We start from the raw sequence: 22,515 nt of genomic DNA on the forward strand, positions 1-22,515 counted from the left end.
TCTTCGTATGAATGTTATCTACAACATATCAAAATTTCATAACAATCATATGGACGAGCAAGGATATGTAGCCAAAACATCACACAACATGCAATCTGAAAAAGTTCTGAAGGTCTCCTGGAAGTTCACTATTTCGCCTTTTTCAGGCCCTAAACATGCTCAAAGTTCAAAAATCTTCTACGTTAAAGCTTGGGAATTTCCTGGGCTTGAAGATACATATGAAGACCGCGAAAATCCGACTTCAGACGAGGATTCTACAGCGTTTCTAGTAAAATCTGAAGTCTGAAATTTTCTGGTGACGTATTTCGGCAAAGTTATCAATACATTTACATAGATTCTCATTCATTCCTTCACAAATCAACGATTTCATACTTCTATGAAGAAATTACAGGAGATGTACTTACAAGAGAAGTCTCTAAATCATTTGAAGGCTCGGCAATGCCGGAATCTACATTGGCAACTCCACTATCTTCATTTGGTCCGGGATTTCGGGAGTCCTCCATATTCTCATGTCCCAAAGAATAAGAGCATGCTTCGTCAACATGCTGCTTATCCACAATGATTTCCTCCTTGGTACATCGACAACAATTATTATTATTTCATTCAATGAGATGCCACGATCCCTTGCACGAAAGAGATACTTACATCGACTTCTTAGTCAGTGCTGGATTCCTGAATTGTTTGTCCGGGAACAAGTTGAAGACCGTCATGGAGCAAAAGTATGAAAATAAATAACAAACCTTGGTCTCGTGATCCTAATTTCACGGGCAGGGAAAAGTCATGACACAAGGAGCGCTAACAACTCACCAAAGAAACGGTTGGGGACTGCACGTCATCCTGTAGTCCTTACTGCTGGGTTCTCCGCTCCCGTAGACTTTCTTCCATTTCCATGGAGTCTACATTGATTCGGGATCTCACTATCCGATCATCCTGTGGTAAATCTAATGAAATAACCAGAAGTACAACTCAGTATGAAGGATCTCTCACCATCACTCAGAGGTCCCAGAAGTACCATTTCTTAAAGTTGCATTCGTAGATATGTCATCTCTGGAAACACCATCTTTGGAATTATCATCATGGGAGTCAGTCATTCTTGCAAAGTGGCTACTTCGGCACATCGTTCATACAAAGCGCAGGATTCAACAAAACAGTGAATCATAGAATAAAGGTGCCACAACAGCATCTACAAAAATGGTAACTATCCAACTCTTACCTATTTACAATTTCACTAGCTGTAGTGATTACAATCTCGAGAATTTTTTCGCTCCTTCAAACCTGCAAGGACGAACAAAATTCGTTATTCACAACCATAACGTGATTTTCATAAAACTGTGAAGAATTCACGAAACTTCCATCATGTGAACAATTCACATTATTTTCACCGTGTGAGCGACTCCCACCGAGTGAACACTCATTGGTTTTGTGCATACACTACCAGATCACAAAATCCATGCAAACAGTAATACATCAAAAATTGTTTACTTCTAGCAATTGCTGAAAATCAAAAACTTAATTTCACATAAGTTTTCACTGTGTGAACATTCACTGGTTTTTCAAAAATTGGACAGACGTCCATTCTACAATTGTGAAACCTCACATACAGATATTATTTCACCATGTATATTTGTCTACTTTCAACAGTTGTTCAAAATCAAAACATTGACTTTACAAAAATATATTTTAACGTGAAACTCACGTAAATTTGAATATATATATATATATATAACCTGCCACATGCATTAAAGGCCCAACGCGCCCTGCCACGCCACCATGCTAATTGGCATGCCAAACGCTCCCTGCCAAACTGCCATTCCGCGCCAACATGCTAATGACATGCCAAACATCCCCTGCCACACCACCATGCCAAACGGGCCCTGCCACGCCACCATGCTAATTGGCATGCCAAATGCACGCTGCCACGCCAATTGCTAATGGCATACCAAACGTGTCATTCCGCACCAACATGCTAATGGCATGCCAAACGTGCCATGCCACGCCAATTGCTAATTGGCATGCCAAACGTGCCATGCCACGCCAAAGTGCTAATCGGCATGCCAACATGCCACTCCGCCGCAGTAACATGCCAACGTGCCATAAACAGCGCAGCTACGTGATAACCCACTTTTGTTCGTGGCCAACGCCATAACAGACTACAACCAGGGCATTCTTATCAAAAAACACGTTTTGCTTTAGTGGTAGTAGTCGAAAACCTAATTTTTGGTCGTGGCTCAAAATTGCGCCACTTTGGCCCCACGACGTGCCACAAGCCGTGCGGGGCCCAGGAAACCCTAACAATGGCGCCATGTTATGATCACCCGTGGCCATCCTTGCGCCTGTGGTCATTCCCATGTTATGGCCCTGCCATAATTCCGTTGATGCGTCCATGGCACTATTTTCACAAAGAATGTCATCGTGCCGGGGCCACATGCCACACGCGTTAATTAGGGTTTTGGTATGCCAAACCCTAATTTAAATAAGGTTGCTACACTAACCAAGCTAAGTAATGCTACCTAGGGCATTAAGTTTGATATGGCAACTGGAACCAATGCTGCTGAGCCATATTTGGGTCTAACTCCAATATGCCAAAATATAACGGCCACGGCTACGCCAGGCGCTATTCTTGCCACTATGCCACTGGCATGTGCCAATGACGCCATTATGCTATTATCAGGTGCCAACGGAATGTGGTCATAATCAACGGCCACCTTTTCTCATGACTTGCAATATCAGCCGTCCAAATTCGCCACAGAATTGACCGGCCCATAATAAGTCTCAGGTTCACACGCCATTTTCCTGCGGCAATTTCCATGGCTTGACTTGTCGCAACATGATCATCCGCCACCTAGCTGGCGCACAATTGATCAGAATAATTAAGTCTTGCACACAAGACCCACTCAGCAATCTGCTACACATTTTCCACTAAAATACTCGAGACATCAAACATGTCACAAACTGGGGGATGCTCATCAGGGTATTGGTCTGGTGGTTTACAGCGTGCGGCGCGCAACACGGCCATTATAATAAGGTGTCAGGAAAGCGGGCAGTTAGTGGCGCCAAGAAGTAGTGGGTATAAGCTAACTCGTTTCCTTCATAGTGGGAACGTGGTTTCTAGCATTTCCTCCATCACTCAACTACTCCCACTTCCTACGAGATCAGGGTGCGTTCAAACTATGACTTGTATAAATAGGTTTCTACCTATTTCAACCAAAAACAACAGAGTTTTGGTTAACAACAACACAATATTCAGAAAAATACAAAAGAACTGATAGCTTACATTCTGCAAGCCAGTTCCATATTTTGATACAAGTCATAAAACAACCACACCTTCAGAATCAACCATTCTGGTCTCAACACCTTCTTCGCTTCCCTCCCTAAGACCAACCCTTCTCCTTCACTTTGTGACCGAAGCAAGACTGGAACGGCCATTTCTTGGTTTAGTCCAGGATTGTACAGATTGATCTCTCGAATCTAAAGTACTCCCGTGCAGTGCATTTGTTTAGGTCTAAATTCGTTCTTCATCAACACACCCAAATTTACCAAAACCGACAGAAACAGTTTTTACCCCAAAACAGAGTTGTTATTACTTCGAAATTGTGTTGGGGTTTCAAGGTTATATTTTACCTTGGGAGCCACTAATCCTTCTGCCAAACTTGAGGTTTGCTCTAGGTTTGATCTTCATATTTTTCAGCATCTCCGGCAACTTATCACAAGTGAGGGGGATATTATGGCCCTTTGCAGCAATGTTTGTCTTATATGCCTATCAAAGAGGTGGTTTAGGCATTTATACAATGATTGATACGATTTATTATTTTTATATTGCTTCTTTTTCTCAAACTAGACCACTACATGAGATCATTCTGGGAGAATCCGTTGCTGCCTCTCCATGTCAGAATTTCCAGCATGCTTACCAGAAATTTGCCCAGGTGTGTAATCTTTCAACTTCTTCTTTCAACATTGACGTTGCAACCCCCCATCCCATGAAATCTTTGGCCGATATTTACTTTGATGTTGTTAAAAAGGAGTTGGTAGACAAGTTTGTGTTGACAGATAGAGATACAAACCTTATTAGTTGCAATACCATAAAACATGCTCGGGACTTTGTTCTATCCGTGCCAATCAGTGGTTTGAATCAACAGGTCGTACCTAGGAAGTTCAGGGTCGTATTGTGCTATAGACTTTGCATCCCTTTATTCGAGGTGGATAGTCTTTGCCCTAGTTGCAACCGGGCAATGGACATATATCGGGACCACGCTTTACACTGTGCCAAATATATTGGGCTTAAGTGTTAGAGCACTTCTCGGTCGAACTCGCAAGCGTTGTTATCTCAAGCTTGTTGTCAAGTTTAGCTGCCAAAACTATAATTCTTGATTTCTAGTCTACTTATAGCTAAGTCTCCGATTAGGATAGAAAGTGTAGTTGAGCACTAGAATTCACGACGTTCATCGATTGAAGACGAAGAACTACTAAGGGGAGATTGTGTAACTTCATTAACAAAAGGTATGTGGAGACTTGAACTCATATATCACTCAAAAGTCTATCTACTCTATCTCCTATTTGAGACAAAAGTCGTATAGCTATATAGACTTCAATTATACATATTTGATATTTTGGGTTGAGTTTAACTCGCTTACATATTTCTCGAAATATGTGTTGGTAAGCTTTCTCTTTAACCAAGTTCATCTTATATTCTTGACGAAAGTCAAAAGATGATCATGTGAAAATCGCCTGGTAACATCTTACATGATTTGTGTGAGACAGTCATTTGATGTAGACTCGGAATGTTTCGTATTGATCATTCGATCACTTGAAAATTGCTTTGAAGCTAATAGTTTATGTGAGACAGCTATTGTCGTCTTCCAAGAATGTTTCAATGTTTGAAATGAAATTTTAGAACGATTGGATATAAGCATAGGTATGTGTACTTGCATATATGTAATCCATGTCCGGGAACCATGGTATGCATACTCGTATGTGTACGGGTTGGTTTTGTGAAGTACGATAAGCTTGTATGCATACCCGTACGTGTACTGGCATAAGGTACAGGTCCAGGAATTTCTGCCGAGTTTGGAAGGTATGCGTACCAGTTCGCGTACTGGCGAAACCCAAACTTAGTCCGGCCATTTAGGTATGCGTACCCGTATGCATAGCTAAGTGGATAATGTTCTAAAATCGGTTTGTTCATGAACTAATATCCAAATAAAATCACTTTTTATTTGTGTGTAACAAACTAAGTTCGATCTAACGGTTGAAAGATATTAGCTTGAATCTAATCAGGTTTTCATCTAACGGTGAATATTGAATGCTTTGTTCCAAGGTAACATTGATTGCATACCCTGGTTTGAAGACTATATAAAGGAGAACTCTAGCAACTGGTAAACCTAATCCCCATACCTCTTGTGTGATATAGTTTCGACTAGAGTCGATTCTCCTTTAACCTTAGGTTTTTCATGAAACCCTGTAGGTTAACGACTTGAAGACTTCATTGGGATTGTGAAGCTAGACCCAACTATTTTCTCTGGAGTTGAATGTTCTGATCTTGTTGTTTATATCGTATTGAGTACTATATTCTCTACTCGAGATTTAATCTCCGATAGGCAAGATAAAAAGTAGTCATAAACAACTTCGTCTCATAGTTTGTGATTCCACAATATCTTGTTTCACTACCATACAATTAAGACTATTGTGAGGTGATTGATATTTCTAGGCTGTTCTTCGGGAAGATAAGTCCGATATATCAATTGGTTCATGTTCACCTTGATTTATCAAAAGAGGGAACAAAACTCATAGATTTATCTGTGAGAAACAAAGTTATCTATATAATAGACTTTTCTGTCTGAGACAGATTGGTTTATCAAGTCATCAACTTTGGGTCGTAGGAACTCTTAGTTGTGGGTAAGATTATCTAAGGGAATCAAATGCGTAGATTCCTGCTGGGATTCAGAGACGTAAGGAGCGCAAATGTACCTTGATTAGTGTGATATTCCAGTCCAAAGTTAACTTGGAATAGGCTAGTGTCTCTTAATACGATGTGGTGTTCAAATCTGGACTAGGTCCCGGAGTTTTTCTGCATTTGCGGTTTCCTCATTAACAAAATTTCTGGTGTCTATGTTGTTTCTTTTCCGCATTATATTTTCCAAATAATTGAAATATCACGGGTTGTGCTTAAGTTCAATCAATTGGGAATCCAACCTTTGGTTGTTGATTAAATTGATCTACACTTGATATTGGTTTTTGTTACCGTCCAAGTTATTTCTTATATTCAATCGGGCTAGCAAATTCCTATTTGTTTGATTGCGGATTGATTTGAGAAATAGAGATATAACTTTTGGATATATTTCCATTGATTGAGTCTGACTGTCTAGTTGATTCTCTTGGAATTATATGGGAATTGTCCATACAGATTGCTATGCGAAATATTGGGTGTGGTTGTTAGACCCCCGTTTTTTCAATTGGTATTAGAGCAGGCAAATACGCTTAAGTCCTCATAAGTCTGTGTTTTTAGCGATCTGACTCTATGTAAAATAGTGTTATCTCTAAAAATCGCATCACCAGGAACAAAAGTTCTGTTTCTATGAAATCTATTAAAGAGAAAGATTCAATCTCAAATATAAATGAACCTAGTGTTCCAATGAAACAGACTTGCACTGGAAAGTGTTACCCCGATTACCTTTCGAACGAGTCTGACTCTGTTGATGAAAGGGAAACAACCAAGGAAAGTGAACTGATTCTAAATCTTGTTAGAATCCAGGATGATAGAATCAATCGGTTGAAAAACAATATCAATGCTCTCATCGGTATAGTAAAAGATAGTGACTCTAAATCAAAGGCTCTTAGAGAGAAAAACGTCGAAGTTTGTTTCTGACGAATCTTGCTTGAGGTGGAACTCAAAAAGGATGCTTTGGAAATTGAACATATTTTGAGTAAACTCTATTTTCAAGGATTTTCTAAAGAGTCCACTATACCAGTCGCTTCTGACCCGACTGCAAATTCAGTTCCAGAAGCTAAGTTGCAAACCCTTCCAATTGGGAAAGATGTGTTTGTATCTTCCTCTAATCAAGGAAACTTCACATCGCTCAGAAGGAAGAAATCTCCTAAAAATTTAATTAAGTTTGTCCACTCTAATGACTTATCTCTAGGTGATCATAAATTGTGTCTCTTTTGTGATTCAAAGGGACATATCGAACGAAAAAGCAAATCAAGGTTGAATCACAATTCTATTGTGCGACTTCAACACACCTTAGATTTAATTCTCAAAGGTGTAACTGCGTTCGGATGTCTAAACCTATTAGTCTTAGTACTCACCCTGTGAATTCTTCCAGGAAACAATTCAATTTGCTCATGGAATATTCAGAAGAATTGTAGTTTTAATACAATTGGGTCTTGAAGATTTCAGAAAGGTCGCTCTCAACCTGTTGAGAAGGATGATGTTCAAGATGTGAAAAAGGTTCATGTAGATAGAAGCAACAATGGAGATATGAAATACAACCTTAATTTGATAATTGAAGGATACAAGGATCTGATCAACAGGCTGTCAAAATCCTCCGAACAAACTTCTTCTGGTAAGGACTCGAACTCTGTCTCGTATTTTGATGACAACAAGTTTTATGATAACTTTTCACATCAAAAAAGATGTTTTCCTAATTGGAAGTAAAAAGAGACTCAACCGTGAACACCATTCATTTGATAAGCTTAAGACCCATACTTGTGCTAATTAATCATAAGGGTTGAATGCTTACTCATAAAAATCATGTTGAGTAAGACGTGTTATTAATCGGGTATACTTTTGGCAAAAATGCGTTCTGATTAGTTGAGCTATTTTCTTATCGTCCATAGCAAAACTACTGTCCACAAACATCATTGCCTAAGTATTGTTTGTATCTCAGAATTCCTTCATTTTCTTTTATTTTGTCTCGGAATTTATTTATTTTGTTACAACTTTGTTCCTACTACTCTTGCGCTCTAAATTGCTTCTCTTTTGAGATATAAAATTTATTGAGCCAATTTTCTTGTGAAATAAATTTTTTCACGTTGCAAAAATTACTGATGAGTCTTAAGGAACATTTTTTTTTCTTTGGATGGGTCCGGATTATGTTCGTACGGGTACCCATTTACTTGTCACAAACCGTCTTTACAAACCCAAAAGTTACCTTCCCTTGAAACCATTTAAATACCAAACCTATTGAGTCACGTACGCATACACATACTCCAGGTTTTTTTATTGTTTTGTCAAGAATGTATTCATCTTCCCGGTCTGGAGGTTTTGCAAGATGTTTTCTTGATAAAAGTATTGATTTCAAGTCAAAAGGGAGGAATAAAAGAACTCTAGTAGAAGATGATGATCAAAATCCTAATGCCTCGTGCTATTATGCCTATATTCATCAGGATGTTGATCATGAGGATATGGTTTCTGCTGAAGTGTTTCATGATTTTCTTAAATACTTTGAGGAAGCAAAACTAAAACTCGTTGATACTATGAAGGGTCTGGACGTGTTAAGAACTGAGTTGAAAAAGGTTAATTATGATCTTGTTCTCATGAAGACACATGTTAAAGATCTTCTCAATGAGGATATCTTCTCTGAAGAAGCAGTGGATGCTGTCAATCACAAGCTTAAAGGACTCAAGACTCGTGGTGGTTCCGAAAGTGGTCTTTGATTGTCGTTCATGATCGGTTTTGTTGGTTTAAGAGTCTTTTTGTTTTTTGTGTTTTTGATCTTTATCTATGTCTAGGAAACTTCTTATAAGAATTTATTCTTGTGTTTAAGAAGGATAACTAGGGTTTGGAATAGCCATTGTTGTGAGTACACATAGCTATTTCCAACGATTTTCATCTTGCAATGTTTTTAGATTTATTTATTTAAATTCAAAAGTTTATTTGGAAGATGATTTTGCAGTATTAATATTTATGGTTTCATATATTGCAACTTGTTATAGTATATGTGTGTTTGCGTCCGTGAACTATGATTGTCCCATATTTGTCAAAAGTTAAGTCTTTTATATGTGATTATGCAAATATTGATAAAAGATTGAATGAAATTTTGACAAACAAAAGTTAAGCCTATTATGTCATTATGAAAATATTGACGGAAGATAGGATGAACTTTTGTCTACAAAGATTAAGTCTATTATATGTCTCTATGTAGATAATGATGAAAGATAGAATGAAGCTTTGAATATTCTGCAGTATTGGTCTTTCCTTGATCCACATTTTTGTGTAAATACTATGCGGCTCCGTAAGTTCTCTTATGTGAGCATTTCCGATTAAATTAATCATGAGTTCTCTTGTGGTTAATTTTTTAATTGTGTATTATGGATACAAATTCATGTGATTTGTTAATGTCCAAAAAAATCCTTCTTTTTTTGTGAAAGTAAGGTCACTCTTGTTGTTCTTTCGAGAATGACATTTTATGGGGGGGGGGGGGGGGGGGGAGCTCTTAATTGAACTTGTGTTTAATTTCCAAATCTTTGTGGGGAGTGCGGCTGTGGAATATTGTAGGAGTTGTATTATACCTTTATAAACACCTTGATGAATGCATTTAGTTTCAGCTATATGATTGCATCTAAGCAAAGTTAATATGTTGTTCTCTTTTGGTCATGAAGTATCTCTATGGAAATTTCATTAGGATCCCACTAGTTTTCGTACCTTTGCCAATATTATTGAAAAAAAAGGGAGAATTAATGTGTAGTTCACACTACAAATACATATGGTTTACGGGTCATTATGCAAGGGGGAGTGGTTTTCATGTGAGATGAAGTATTGACTAAGGGGGAGTGATACATATCACCATAGTATTGTTGTCAAAGTTGTGATACAATTGAACTTTGATGTTGTGTAATAATATTATGACACTGTATAACAATGATTGAGAACAACTGTTTTCTCATTGTTATAGCTACGGATCTTCAACAACTATGATGTTGAGTTGAACACATTCATAATCATTGGAGTACTTGGAAGTGACGAAGATTTCGAGTAATGTTGAAGAACCAAGGAAATCAAGCATTTGGATTGAGAGCTACAACATTTATTTATTTTGTATTCCTACGTATTGATAGTTTTGTCACTAAAATTGACAAGGGGTGAGATTGTTAGAGCACTGCTCGGTCGAACTCGCAAGCGTTTCTACCTCAAGCTTGTTTTCAAGTTTAGTTGCGAAAACTATAAGTCTTGATTTTTATTCTACTTATAGCTAAGTCTCCGATTAGGATAGAAAGTGTAGTTGAGCATTATACTTCACGACGTTTATTGATTGGAGACGAAGAACTACTAAGTGGAGCTTGTGGAACTTCATCAACAAAAGGTATATGGAGACGTGAACTCATATATCACTCAAAAGTCTATCTACTCTATCTCATATTTGAGACAAAAGTCGTATAGCTATATAGACTTCAATTATACACATTTGATATTTCGAGCTGAGTTTAACTCGCTTACATATTTCTCGAAATATGTGTTGGTAAGCTTTCGCTTTAACCAAGTTCATCTTATATTCTTTACGAAAGTCAAAAGATGTTCATGTGAAAATCGCCTGGTAACATCTTACATGATTTGTGTGAGACAGTCATTTGATGTAGACTCGGAATGTTTCGTATTGATCATTCGATCACTTGAAAATTGCTTTGAAGCTAATAGTTTGTGTGAGACAGCTATTGTCGTCTTCCAAGAATGTTTCAATGTTTGAAATGAAATTTTAGAACAATTGGATATAAGCATAGGTATGCGTACTTGCATATAAGTAATCGATGTCCGGGAACCATGGTATGCATACCCGTATGTGTACGGGTAGTTTTGTGAAGTACGATAAGCTTGTATGCATACCGGTACGCGTACTGGCGTAAGGTACAGGTCCAGGAATTTCTGCTGAGTTTGGAAGGTATGCGTACCAGTTCGCATACTGGAGAAACCCAAACTTAGTCCGGCCATTTAGGTACGCGTACCCGTATGCATACCTAAGTGGATAATGTTCTAAAATCGGTTTGTTCATGAACTAATACATTTGTATATTAAGGAATGCAATCTTTTGCTAGTCGTGGCTATAATTTTCATGACTTGATTCGTGTGAATCAAAATTGATTTTTCTTCAATTGTGTCTTGTATACTTCTATGAGAATATAAACAATTGAACAACTCTATAACTAGTTTCTTTTGAGTCATTTGAACTAGTTATGGTTAAGATGAATAAGGTTGATATGAAAGTGTTCATATGGCTAACTTTGGTTAACTATTGTTGAGCCAACAAGGTGCACACGTTTAGGTACGGTTACTCAAATCTAAATGAAATCACTTTTCATTTGTGCATAATAAGCTAAGTTCGATCTAACAGTTGAAAGATATTAGCTTGAGTCTAATCAGGTTTTCATCTAACGGTGAATATTGAATGCTTTGTTACGAAGGTTACATTGATTGCAAACCCTGTTTTGAAAACTATATAAAAAAAAACTCTAGCAATTGGGAAACCTAATCCCACACCTTCGGTGTGATAGTTGCGACTAGAGTCGATTCTCCTTTAACCTTAGGTTTTGTCACGAAACCCTGTAGGTTAACAACTTGAAGACTTCATTGGGATTGTGAAGCCAGACCAAACAATTTTCTCTGTAGTTTCTTGTTCTGATCTTGCTGTTTATATCGTATTGAGTATTATCTTCTCTAAGATTTTATCGAGATTTAATCTCCGATAGGCAAGATAAAAAGTAGTCACAAACATTTTCGTCTCATCTTTTATGATTCTATAATATCTTGTTTCGCTACCATATGATTAAGATTATTGTGAGGTGATCGATTTTTTTAGGCTGTTCTTCGGGAATATAAGTTTGGTATACCAATTGGTTCATGTTCACCTTGATTTATCAAAAGACGGAACAAAACTCATAGGTTTATCTGTGGGAGAGAGATTTATCTATACAGTAGACTTTTCAGACAAATTGGTTTATCAAGTCTTCAACTTTGGGTCGTAGCAACTCTCAGTTGTTGGTGAGATCAGCTAAGGGAATCAAGTGCGTAGAGTCCTGCTGGGATTCAGAGACGTAGGAGCGCAATTGTACCTTGATTAGTGTGAGATTGGTTAGGGCTCAACTACATTCCAGTCTGAAGTTAACTTGGAGTAGGCTAGTGTATGTAGCGGCTTAATACAGTGTGGTGTTCCCATCTGGACTAGGTCCCAAGGTTTTTCTACATTTGCGGTTTCCTCGTTAACAAAATTTCTGGTGTCTGTGTTATTTCTTTTCCGCATTATATCTTCTATATAATTGAAATATCACAGGTTGTGCGTAAGTTAAATCAATTGGGAATCCAACCTTTGGTTGTTGATTAAATTGATTGACACTTGGATATTGGTTTTTGATACCGTCCAAGTTATTTCTTATATTCAATCGGGCTCGCAAATTCCTATTTGTTTGATTGCGGATTGAATCGAGAAATAAAGACATAACTCTTGGATATATTTTAATTGATTGAGTCTGACTGTCTAGTTGATTTTCTTGGAATTATATTGGAGTTTTCCATACAGATTGCTAAGCGAAATATTGGGTGTGGTTGTTAGACCCCCGCTTTTTCATTAAGTTCCGTCATAATCTCGTTAGAGATGTTTTGGCTGACATGAGTTTTAAGGTTGGTGTTGCTGCGAAAAAAGAAGTGTCGTTAGGTTTCTTATCTGACAATGGTGGTGCTCTACTTCCTGCTTATATCTTGGTATATAATTGGGAGAATGGACTGGATATTTGTTTCGATGTTACCGGTGTATCTCCATTTAACACAGGTTGTTCCCCTATTTTCACTTCAGGTCAGGCCATTTCGAATGCTTCTCTTCAGAAATGTAACAAATATCTCGGCAAATGCACTTCTCCCGGATATGGATTTGGTTTCTGGGCTTTCACTACCCTAGGGGAACTTAGTGAAGATTTGATTACTTTCTTGTAGAGGTTGAGGAACCGTCTTTCTAGTCATGATGTTACTGCTAGAATAAATAATTTTATTTCTTATAGACTTGGTGTGGCGCGATTCAAAAAGGTGTTGGTGCCAAGCTTGTCGCTAGGATACCAACCATCTTCTTGTATGACGATTGATTATTTTTCTAATAAAGTTGCCCCTTGTGGCCTTTTTAAAAAAAAAAAATCAAAAACAATTCAGTTTTCTCTCTCAATCGTACATCGTTCCTTCCAATTTCTTGGTTCCTCACTCAAACCGACTAACACTCAAGATCACCACTTCTAATATCTTGGTGGATAAAAATAATCAATGAGTAAAGTATATTATCATTTATATAGTTTTTTTTTTAATTTATTCTCTTGGTTTTCTAGGGAAGAAACTTTGAATCCCCAAATTGTATTTTCCGAGTAAATAACTTCAATCCCCAATTTTATCATGTATAAATGATCCAAGGAATTTTTTAAATATATAGTTACAATTTTAGGATTATTTTGAGATTTTTTATTTGTTTAGCAATTTGTTTGATGTGTGTTTCTGAATAATTGTAGATATGGGTTAGGAAAGAAAGCATGCTTCTGGATATCAATAGTTAGGAATCTACAAAGTTTTCTGCGGGGTTCTTTTGAGAAGTTTTTGGTTAGGAAATAACATGAGGGCAATGGGGATGGTGGTTATAAAACTGTAGTTAGTGATTTTGCATCTAGAAATTTCAACTTTTAATAGATGGTAGTCTGGGTTATTATTTAAATCAAATGAACTTTTGTTATCATAGCTTTATGAATTATATTTTGCTTGATATATGTTGTTGGAAAGTCTAATCTGTAATCTAGTTAGTCAAATTAGTGTAAATGAAGTTTAGTCTTTGAAAGGAAAGAATAGTCTAGAATTTGCTAGCTGGAGTAAACAGAGTCTGTAATGTGAACAAGTGAAGGTCGGTCCGGTTTATGTAAAAGAAAAGTCTAGAAAAAGTGTGTGTCTCAGTTGTAAATGGTCCGATCAAAGATATCTAGAGATTTCTGGGAAGTTCCCTAGTCGGTATATGATGCCTATAAATACACAATGAATGTCATATGTAATACTTGAGCAAGAACTTAATGAGAAAAAGTTTTACAGAGAATAATCTTGCTTCAAAACTTCTATAAATCATCTAGGAGCTCTATATGAGCAATCTTCTAATTCTATGCTCATATATCTTCGTAGCATCAGCAAATATAAAAAATCTATCATGGTATCAGAGCTTGTTTTGATCTACATGGGTGTGAAGGTCCGCTGGTGAGAATCGAAGGTGATGAGAAGAAAACAACAAAAAGATAGAGACTAAGATGATTAAAGAACAAGATGAGAAGTTGCAGCCCCCAACAGAAGCTATCATCCAAACTACAAGTGTTAAAAAGAACAACAAAAAGATGAAAACAGATGAAGAATAAGAGATAATATGAAAATAGATGAAAAAAAAAGTTGAAGAATTGCTACTGAAGTTCTAAGTAAAGAGAAAAGTTGAAGAGAGACAAAAAAATGAAAAAAAGAAAAGAAAAATTTGCTCGTGAGTTTGTTAAGAAGAGTTACAGTAGTTTATGAAGATAAAACTGTCTCCATGAAGAAGAAAGAAACATAAAACGAAAAAGAAGATCAGTTCCTAATAAGTGATCAGAAGAAGCAACCATGTGTTGCAGAAGAAATTGAGGACAAGAGCAATACAAATTGCTTCCTCAATTGTCAAAGAAAAGTTGGAGATGCATAAGAGCATTTCTGAAAACAAGAATTTGAGGATAAGAGCAATAATAAGATTGCTTCCTCAAATTGAAAAAACAAAGCAAAGAGAATTTTTTTTGGGTGAAGGTGAATCTCTGAACCAAATAAGTGGTCAAGTTCATAAAAATCCGACATGAAAAAACCAGTTGAAGGGAGCCCCCGAATCGACTATGATCAAGCTTCAAGGAAAAGTCGGTGGACATGTATCAACTGGAAAAAGAAATGCTAGCACACTACCAAAGCTAGCTAACACTAAGAAAACAGAAAATTAAAGGAGATGCAGACGAGTGTAAGACTGTGAGAAAACAAGACGATGGCGTGACAAAGAGTTGGACGTGAAGAAGCTACTACTAGCACGGGCAAAAGAAGTTAGGACGGAAGAACAAAAATTTGGGTGAAGATCAAACGACAACATCTATGGCAATTAGAAATTATGGGGGGATGTTGGAGAGTCTAATTTGTAATCTAGTTAGTCAAATTAGTGTAAATGAAGTTAAGTCTTTGAAAGAAAAGAATAGTCTAGAATTTGCTAGCTAGAGTAAACAGAGTCTGTAATGTGAACACGTGAAGGTCGGTCCAAATAGTTTATATAAAAGAAAAGTCTAGAAAAAAGTGTGTATCTCAGTTGTAAAGGGTCCGGTCAAAGATATCTACAGATTTCTGGGAAGTACTCTAGTCGGTATATGATGCCTATAAATATGAAGTGAATCTCATATGTAATCAAGAACTTAATAAGAAAAGAGTTTCCCAGAGAATAATCTTGCTTCAAAACTTCTATAAATCTAGGAGCTTTATATAAGCAATCTCCTAATTCCATGCTCGTATATCTCCGTAGCATAATCAAATATCAAATATCTATCATATGTACTTTCAGTATCATAGTTTTACAATTTTCACATCTCAGTTTCAGTGATTTTGTGGATTTTCCAATATCTTCATGTGGGTTTATATTGACTTTAATGAAATTGTCTTTCTATTGCAAGCTTCACATCCCAGTTTAAAGATGAATATAAGTTACCGCGAGAATCAGTAGTTGATCTTTAAAGAGAACCAGGCCATGTACTCCCTAGCCATCTCAGTTTAATCTTTCAAGTAATTAAGCATTTCCGTTTGACCTTGTGCACTCTTATCTCTGTTTTTACTTGTCTGGTTCGTTGTTTATTTCAACATGGTGTTCGCATTCATGATGTTTTTATTTTCTACAGTGGGTTGGGGCATCCAGAGCTAGCTCTAGTTGGTGAAAACTCATTTGATACTCAAGCAGAGAGGAAACACTTTTACCTTGACTTCTGGGCAGCAAAATTTCAGGGTCGGCCCATTGTATTTTTCCTTTAACGGGCTCTCAAATTGTGTGAACATCTGAAGTGTATATATAAGGAACCCTGTTTCGAGGCATACTGATTTTTTTTAGGCATACCAAATGGTGACAAAATAGGGTCACCAGATAAAAAAGACCATCACCTCTTATCCATCCATTTTTAATAATGACAAGTATACCCTTATTTAATTAGTTCTAATAATAATATAATTAAATGTTAATGATTATGATTATGATTATGATTAATTAGTAATGTTAATTCATTGATTAAGTTAAGTTGCTAATGTTATATTAGTAGAGAAATCAAATATTCTGAGAGGAGGAAGAAGAAAAAAGGAAAACTAGGTTTTTGAGATTATTGTGATTCAAAATGGATGATTCCAAATGATGAAGGAGTATCTTTTTTTTTACTTCTATTCTTTAAAAAAATTGAATGCTTACAAATTTTTTCAGAGTTCAACATCAGGTTCAACTGCTATTTTGGAAGCAGAACTTGCCGCGAAGAACAGTTCGGCTCCTAGTCTACAGCCGAACCTTGGGGTTTTGTAAATATATGTGTGGTTCGGCTGATTCGTACTACTATAGATTTCAGTCGAACCTCCTGGTTTAATGAAAATGACGAGTTTCAGAGAAATGTTCGGCTAACTTATGTTCAGTCGAACCTTGTAGTGCGACTTCCAAAATAAACTTAGGTTATTAGAAGGTTCGGCTGAACACATAGCGAAGTCGAATCAGCCGAGCTTCAATGAATTCAATAACTTAGCCAAGTCAAAGGTTCGGCTGAAAACCTAGCAAAGTCGAATTAGCCGAACATAATGTTTCCCTGAACTATATCTTATGTTCGGCTTAAAATTGATATTCCCAGATCAGCCGAACTGATCTTCTGAAAAACAAAAAACGAAGAACAAAGCTAGGTTCGGCTCTAATTTCTCAGCCGAACCCTCTTCTGAAAACACTAATTTCATCTAAGAAATCCCATTTTATCAATCAAACGATGTAAAAACAATGAAAAACAAGATGGGTTTGTAGGAAATATCTTCTAATATAATTGGAGAGTAATCGAGATTTGGATTTCGCCTTCCAACGTCGCTCAATTGGATTAGCTCTTTACTTTTGTTGAGAACTTGCTTGATTTGTATGGTTAATCGGCGATGAAAAGAAATTTCAACGTTTATGCAGGGAATAATTCGGCTGCGGGAGATGAGAAGAAGAAAGATTGAACTGATTTTGATTAGTTTTAGTTTAGATTTTTAATTTAGTTGAAGGATAACCTAGTAATTTCATCAGGGAAAAAAAAAATTGAGTACGCCTCAAAACAAGTTTCTATATAAGTTCCACCAATGCGGCAATGCCCATATTTTGCAGCTGGTAAAAAAACAGACTCCAAATGCGTACAACATGAGCATTTGATCTGTAAGTCCTTTTGTTCCCTCTCCCCTCTTCTTCACTCTCCGATCCTCCGAAGCTCAAATCTTCACATTTTTTTCTCCCAATCTCGCCAAACCTTTATAACAGATAGCAATTTGTCACTCACATTCTCCCTCTCTTCAATTGTCTTTGTGTATCTTCTTCGGTGGGTTTTCCAGTAACCGAAACCTTTAATCGACAGTTGCGCAGTTCTACTCTTCCGTTTCTGAGGTTAGTCTTTAACCTCCTATTAAATTTCATTCTTCTTCTCAATACCAAATTTTTATGTATTTTCTTTGTATTATGCCATTCAACATCACAGCTGTGTGAAATAGTCTAAAACATTCTGAAAGTTTACCTAGATTCCCTGCTGAAGATATTTAGGGTCTGAAATTAAACTAGATTTTACAATTTGGCTATGGTTGAGTTTTTAAGGTTTTCATTTCTTTTCTCTGCTTTAAGATCTGATAAAAAAGCGCCTTGTAGGAACCCATATTTCCCTTTAGTTAAATTTTCTCATAGCATACCGAATTCGGTATATAATTCAGTAGGAAAATGCACCTCATTAGAGTCAAAAATTGATGTGAAGAAAATAAACCATTCAAATCATTTTCACCATTGGATGTGGTGAATATGCTGAAGAAGATGGCATCTTCTTTTGGTTATGTAAGGTATAGGGTAGCATATGCCAATCTTTATGCATTAAGCTGTATGCCATCTGCTGTTCAAGAATTAAGGAAAGAGAGGAAGATACTGAATCAGTTGGAGAACAGAGGCATGATTAACCCCCTTGTCCCTTTTGCATGTCAAGTTTGTGGGAGGAAATTCCATACAAATGATGTTAACCATTTTAAGATTCACAAGCGGGAACAGGTGAAACGTTTGAATCACCTAGAATCATCCAGAGGATCTCGGAGAATAAAATTGGATGGTAAGTTGTCAATGAAGATGGAGAAGTATAAAAATGCTGCCAGGGATGTCTTGATTCCAAAAGTTGGTTACGGTCTTGTGGATGAACTTAAGAGGGCTGGGTTTTGGGTACAATTTGTGTCGGATAAACCCTAGGCTGCAAATACTGTGTTGCGTGAGCACATGGTTGAGATGATGGATAGTAAACGCGCCGATTGTGTAGTTATTGTATCGGATGATTCTGACTTTGTGGACGTCCTGAGGGAAGCAAGACAAAGAGGTCTTATGACTGTTGTCGTAGGAGATAGCAAAGATGGGTCTCTAAAAAGATGTGCAGCTGTGGAATTTTCGTGGCAACAAATCATGGTAGGTAAAGCTAAAAAGGAGGCAGTATCAGGTATGGGACGTCGGAAGGATCAACATGTGCTGAAAAGACTTGAGTGGACATACAAACCAGAGTCAAAAGAAGATGAATCTGATGTAGACAAATTTGATTTTGAGAACAAGGATGGGGATGTCGAAGATATTATTTCTGAGGTTTTTGGGGCTCATATCCAGAAAGAAATTACTAAGCCTTGGTGGGAACTGGATTCTGATGTCGAGGATCCACCTGCAAAATCATTTAAACAAGTGTTCTTAGGCATCTAGGCTTTTGATATAATTCTAGATGTACCAATTGTGATTGGATAATCGTCTAATCTTCCTTTTGGCAATTTAAACTATAGTCAAAATTTATGGTTAAAGCTGTTTCTAATGGAACTTTAGGCCCTGTTCAGTGTTTCTGCAAGCCTTTTTCATTTTCTTTTATGTTTGTCCCAACCTTATCAGTTGAACTACATTCATTTATTATGAGTAAACCCTCGACTAGCAAAAAGGGGATTTTTGTGAGATTTATTGGTGCCTGGGTACATTTCCAGTTGTCACATCCCCACCGGATCTGTATTACAGGCAGCAGGCTGCTTGACGTTTCTTGTTCAACCAAATATGGACTCGAAGTTAACTAGTGATTAAATTTTGTTAGGGTTACAGAGATGCCTAGTATGGTGTGACTGTTTGACTATCTAAGGTAGGAGTCCCTGCTTAGCAACAAATTACCTAATTCTTAACCTGTTTTCCTTTGTTAGTATTGAAAGAATTTCATCAAGTAACATAACAAGAATCTCAGATAAAGCATTCTCGGAGAGTAAAATCACCTCCTTGACGGAATGCTTCACTTAGTCTTTTTATGTCCAGGAATATGATTATACGCCTATACCTCATACTCTTTTTTTCTTTCTTCTTGTACTCCTTGTGACATACTACCTTAAAAACCATATTTATTCCTTTAAGCTAATTTCTGACTAATATGAAAACCTACCTATACTTATGCTGCAGGTTGTAAGGGGATTATATCGGTATCTCTGAAGAGTAAAACGGCTATTTTTTATAGCTAGCTGGTTAGTTCTTTCATTTTTCTGCTCTTTATATGAAGTGGAGCAACAAACTATTGGAGCAGGTAGAGCAATTCCTGCATCCATGATTTCAGCAGTTTCCTCTTTCCTCGCTGATTGTGTCCTTTGCCTCAAAACCTTATAGCAGTTTGTGAGTCATGATAAAGTGCTATGGATGGCGTCGATTTCTGTTTTGTCTCCCTCTCATTTTCTTCCTTCCTTACCTATTTTCAGGTGAATTGTCTCTTCTCTCTATCCCATTACCGAATAGTATTTTTTATAGATATGTTTGCTAGTGAAGCTCACTAGTCACAGGCCATTATGTTACATTTTTCAGTTATGGAATTGCACCAGAGCATGCCACACAGGTCCCACAAGGAAAAGTTTGACCACCTAGTTCTGGGCCCTGCTGCTGGTCAGGGTTTACGTGATCGATTGCAATGTCAAGGTACTTTTGTTCTTTATTGTTCACGATTGTAACTGTTAGCATGCCAAATTCGATTTAACATGTTTGCTGATGTGTGCGTATGTGTTTTCAGACCGTAAAGCTTTAAACAAGGACCAGTTTTCAGCACTGCCACAAATATCGAGTTCGGAGGATACCGTCTCTATAGTAACCGTCTTTACTATTTACAACACCTCTGCTGGGGAGAAATCATCAAAGTTGGTAACTGTTGGGGAAACTTCATACACTAAAATGGAAAGATCACTGACTATTCTGGATGTCTTTATTAACTTCATAAAGGTATTCACAACCTATGATTATGAAAGGTTTCACATTGTAGTAATTAAAGCACACAGTCTTAAATGATCAAAGGGAAACTAAAGAAGCGTAACTGCACAAATATACCTCTTTCTTTCTTTGGGATATAAGCACCAGGCTGAAAAGCACTTGCCAAATAAGCAACCCATTTTGTAATTATGTCTCACCAAGGTTAACTAAAATTTTACACTGGACATTCTTCAGGTGTCAATGCCCCAGAGCAACGTAGTCATTCTCACTGATCCAGCTTCAGATCTTTCAATGCACAGAAATAATGTTAATGTAGTTCCTATTGCAGGTGAATATTCGCGAGACAAGTTGATGCTTCAAAGAATCAAATCTTACATTGTAAGAGTACATTGCATTATCAATAGTAATATATTTTGTACAGAGATAATTTTTCTGGTTGCCTTCGTGAAATTCTTGATATCATAGATTTTTGAGTTCCCAATTAGCATACTTGTCTAATCTCATTTCTTTTACTCTGTTGTGATCGAATACCTTACTACACCACCTTGTTTCAACTGCTTGCTTATGCTTTTGATCTTCTATGCTCAGGCTTTTCTAGAAATGAGGCTTGAGGAGCACTCCCGCAAGCAAGAATATAATCATCATTACATCTTCACAGACTCCGATATATCAGTTGTTGATGATTTAGGCCAGATATTTCAAAACTATCCAAAGTTTCATCTCGCTCTAACTTTCCGGAACAACAAGGAGCAACCTCTAAATTCAGGTTTTATAGCAGTGAGGGGAACACACGATGGAATTCTTAGGTACGTCAGCAACCCTGCATTTCTCATGTTTTTTCTTCTTAGTAAGTCAAGTGAATATTTTATCAACTTTTGAAATTTAAACTGGAAATCTTGGGTTGTAGGGCCAAAGTCTTTCTAGAAGAAGTTCTGGAAATATACAGCTCCAAATACATGGAAGCTTCACGAATGCTAGGAGACCAAAAAGCCTTGGCTTGGATTGTAATGTCTCATCCTTCATTTGATGCGAAAAGATTTACTAGACCACAACCTTTTATGGACGAAATTCGCGGAGCATCAGTTCTCTTCTTACCATGTGTGATTTATAATTGGACACCCCCAGAAGGAGCAGGGCAGTTTCATGGCATGCCCTTGGATGTTAAGGTAAACAAACCCATAAACCCAAGTTCTCTTAAAACTATGCCCGTTGCTTATGTTTTGGTTTCTGAATCCAACCACTGGAACAATACTCTTCGTGGGACCACATATCATTGTTGAATTGAGTTATCTGGAGATTTTAGTTGCTAGATATACTTAACATGTTTGATGCTCTTTAACAGGTTGTTCATTTCAAGGGATCAAGAAAAAGACTAATGCTGGAGTCCTGGAACTTTTACAATTCCTCTCCCTCTCCTAGCATCCCTGATATGCTGTGTCTTATTTTAATGAGTGGGAGAACAAAATATGATTTCTGATTGTTTAATGGTTTCCTTTCCTCCTTTAATTGGGAGCCCCTAAAAACAATTAGGGGCCTGCACTACAGGACAAAAAGGGTCATGAAATAGCAAATATGGGATCCCTTATCCCATTTTTTTGAAATGGCTAACCTACCCCTAAATGATTAGTTAAGTTAAGTTAATTAGTTTGTTTAAGTTAAAATCAGATTTAAGAGTTAAAATTTGGGTGTGTGTGTGGGGGGTGGGGGGTGGGTGGGAAAGGTAGTGTTTATGTGTTGAGAAGAAGAAGAGGAGTTTTTATGGGGAAAATTAGGGTTTTTAGAAATGAGTGATTGTAGTGAAGGAAATGATGTTGGTGAGGCTTCAAATAACAAACATGATTGTGTTGAAGGTTAGATTGTCTCAACTATTTGATGTTTGATGAAGAGATGTTAATAGAGGAAGCCATGAATATTGGTACAAATGAAGGAACCAACCCTCAAAATGAGGAACCCCAAGCTCAAAATAATCAGGTAAACATCTTATACCCTTCGATTTTTGTGTTTGTTGCTCCAAATGGTCAAATCATCCCCACTATGGAACAAC

General features: G+C 37.1%; 1 protein-coding gene and 1 pseudogene across 4 annotated transcripts; both read left to right on the forward strand.

The window, feature by feature from the left end:
- Positions 1-17,368: 17,368 nt before the first annotated feature.
- On the forward strand, positions 17,369-22,072 carry LOC113320977. Of its 4 annotated transcripts, none has more exons than XM_026568869.1 (9): positions 17,369-17,630; positions 19,683-19,803; positions 19,884-19,972; positions 20,076-20,186; positions 20,278-20,483; positions 20,706-20,849; positions 21,060-21,277; positions 21,379-21,637; positions 21,814-22,072. In XM_026568869.1, exons 3-9 carry the CDS (start codon positions 19,897-19,899, stop codon positions 21,946-21,948), a joined length of 1,149 nt encoding a protein of 382 aa, XP_026424654.1. In that variant the 5' UTR covers positions 17,369-17,630; positions 19,683-19,803; positions 19,884-19,896; the 3' UTR covers positions 21,949-22,072. The 4 variants fall into 4 exon arrangements, with proteins under 4 accessions (XP_026424654.1, XP_026424653.1, XP_026424655.1 ...); XM_026568868.1 differs by having other exon boundaries at positions 19,887-19,972; XM_026568870.1 differs by having other exon boundaries at positions 19,683-19,744.
- On the forward strand, positions 17,650-19,012 carry LOC113320978 (annotated as a pseudogene).
- Positions 22,073-22,515: the final 443 nt, after the last annotated feature.

Source organism: Papaver somniferum, chromosome 11, assembly GCF_003573695.1.
Source record: "Papaver somniferum cultivar HN1 chromosome 11, ASM357369v1, whole genome shotgun sequence".
Lineage (NCBI taxonomy): Eukaryota > Viridiplantae > Streptophyta > Magnoliopsida > Ranunculales > Papaveraceae > Papaver > Papaver somniferum.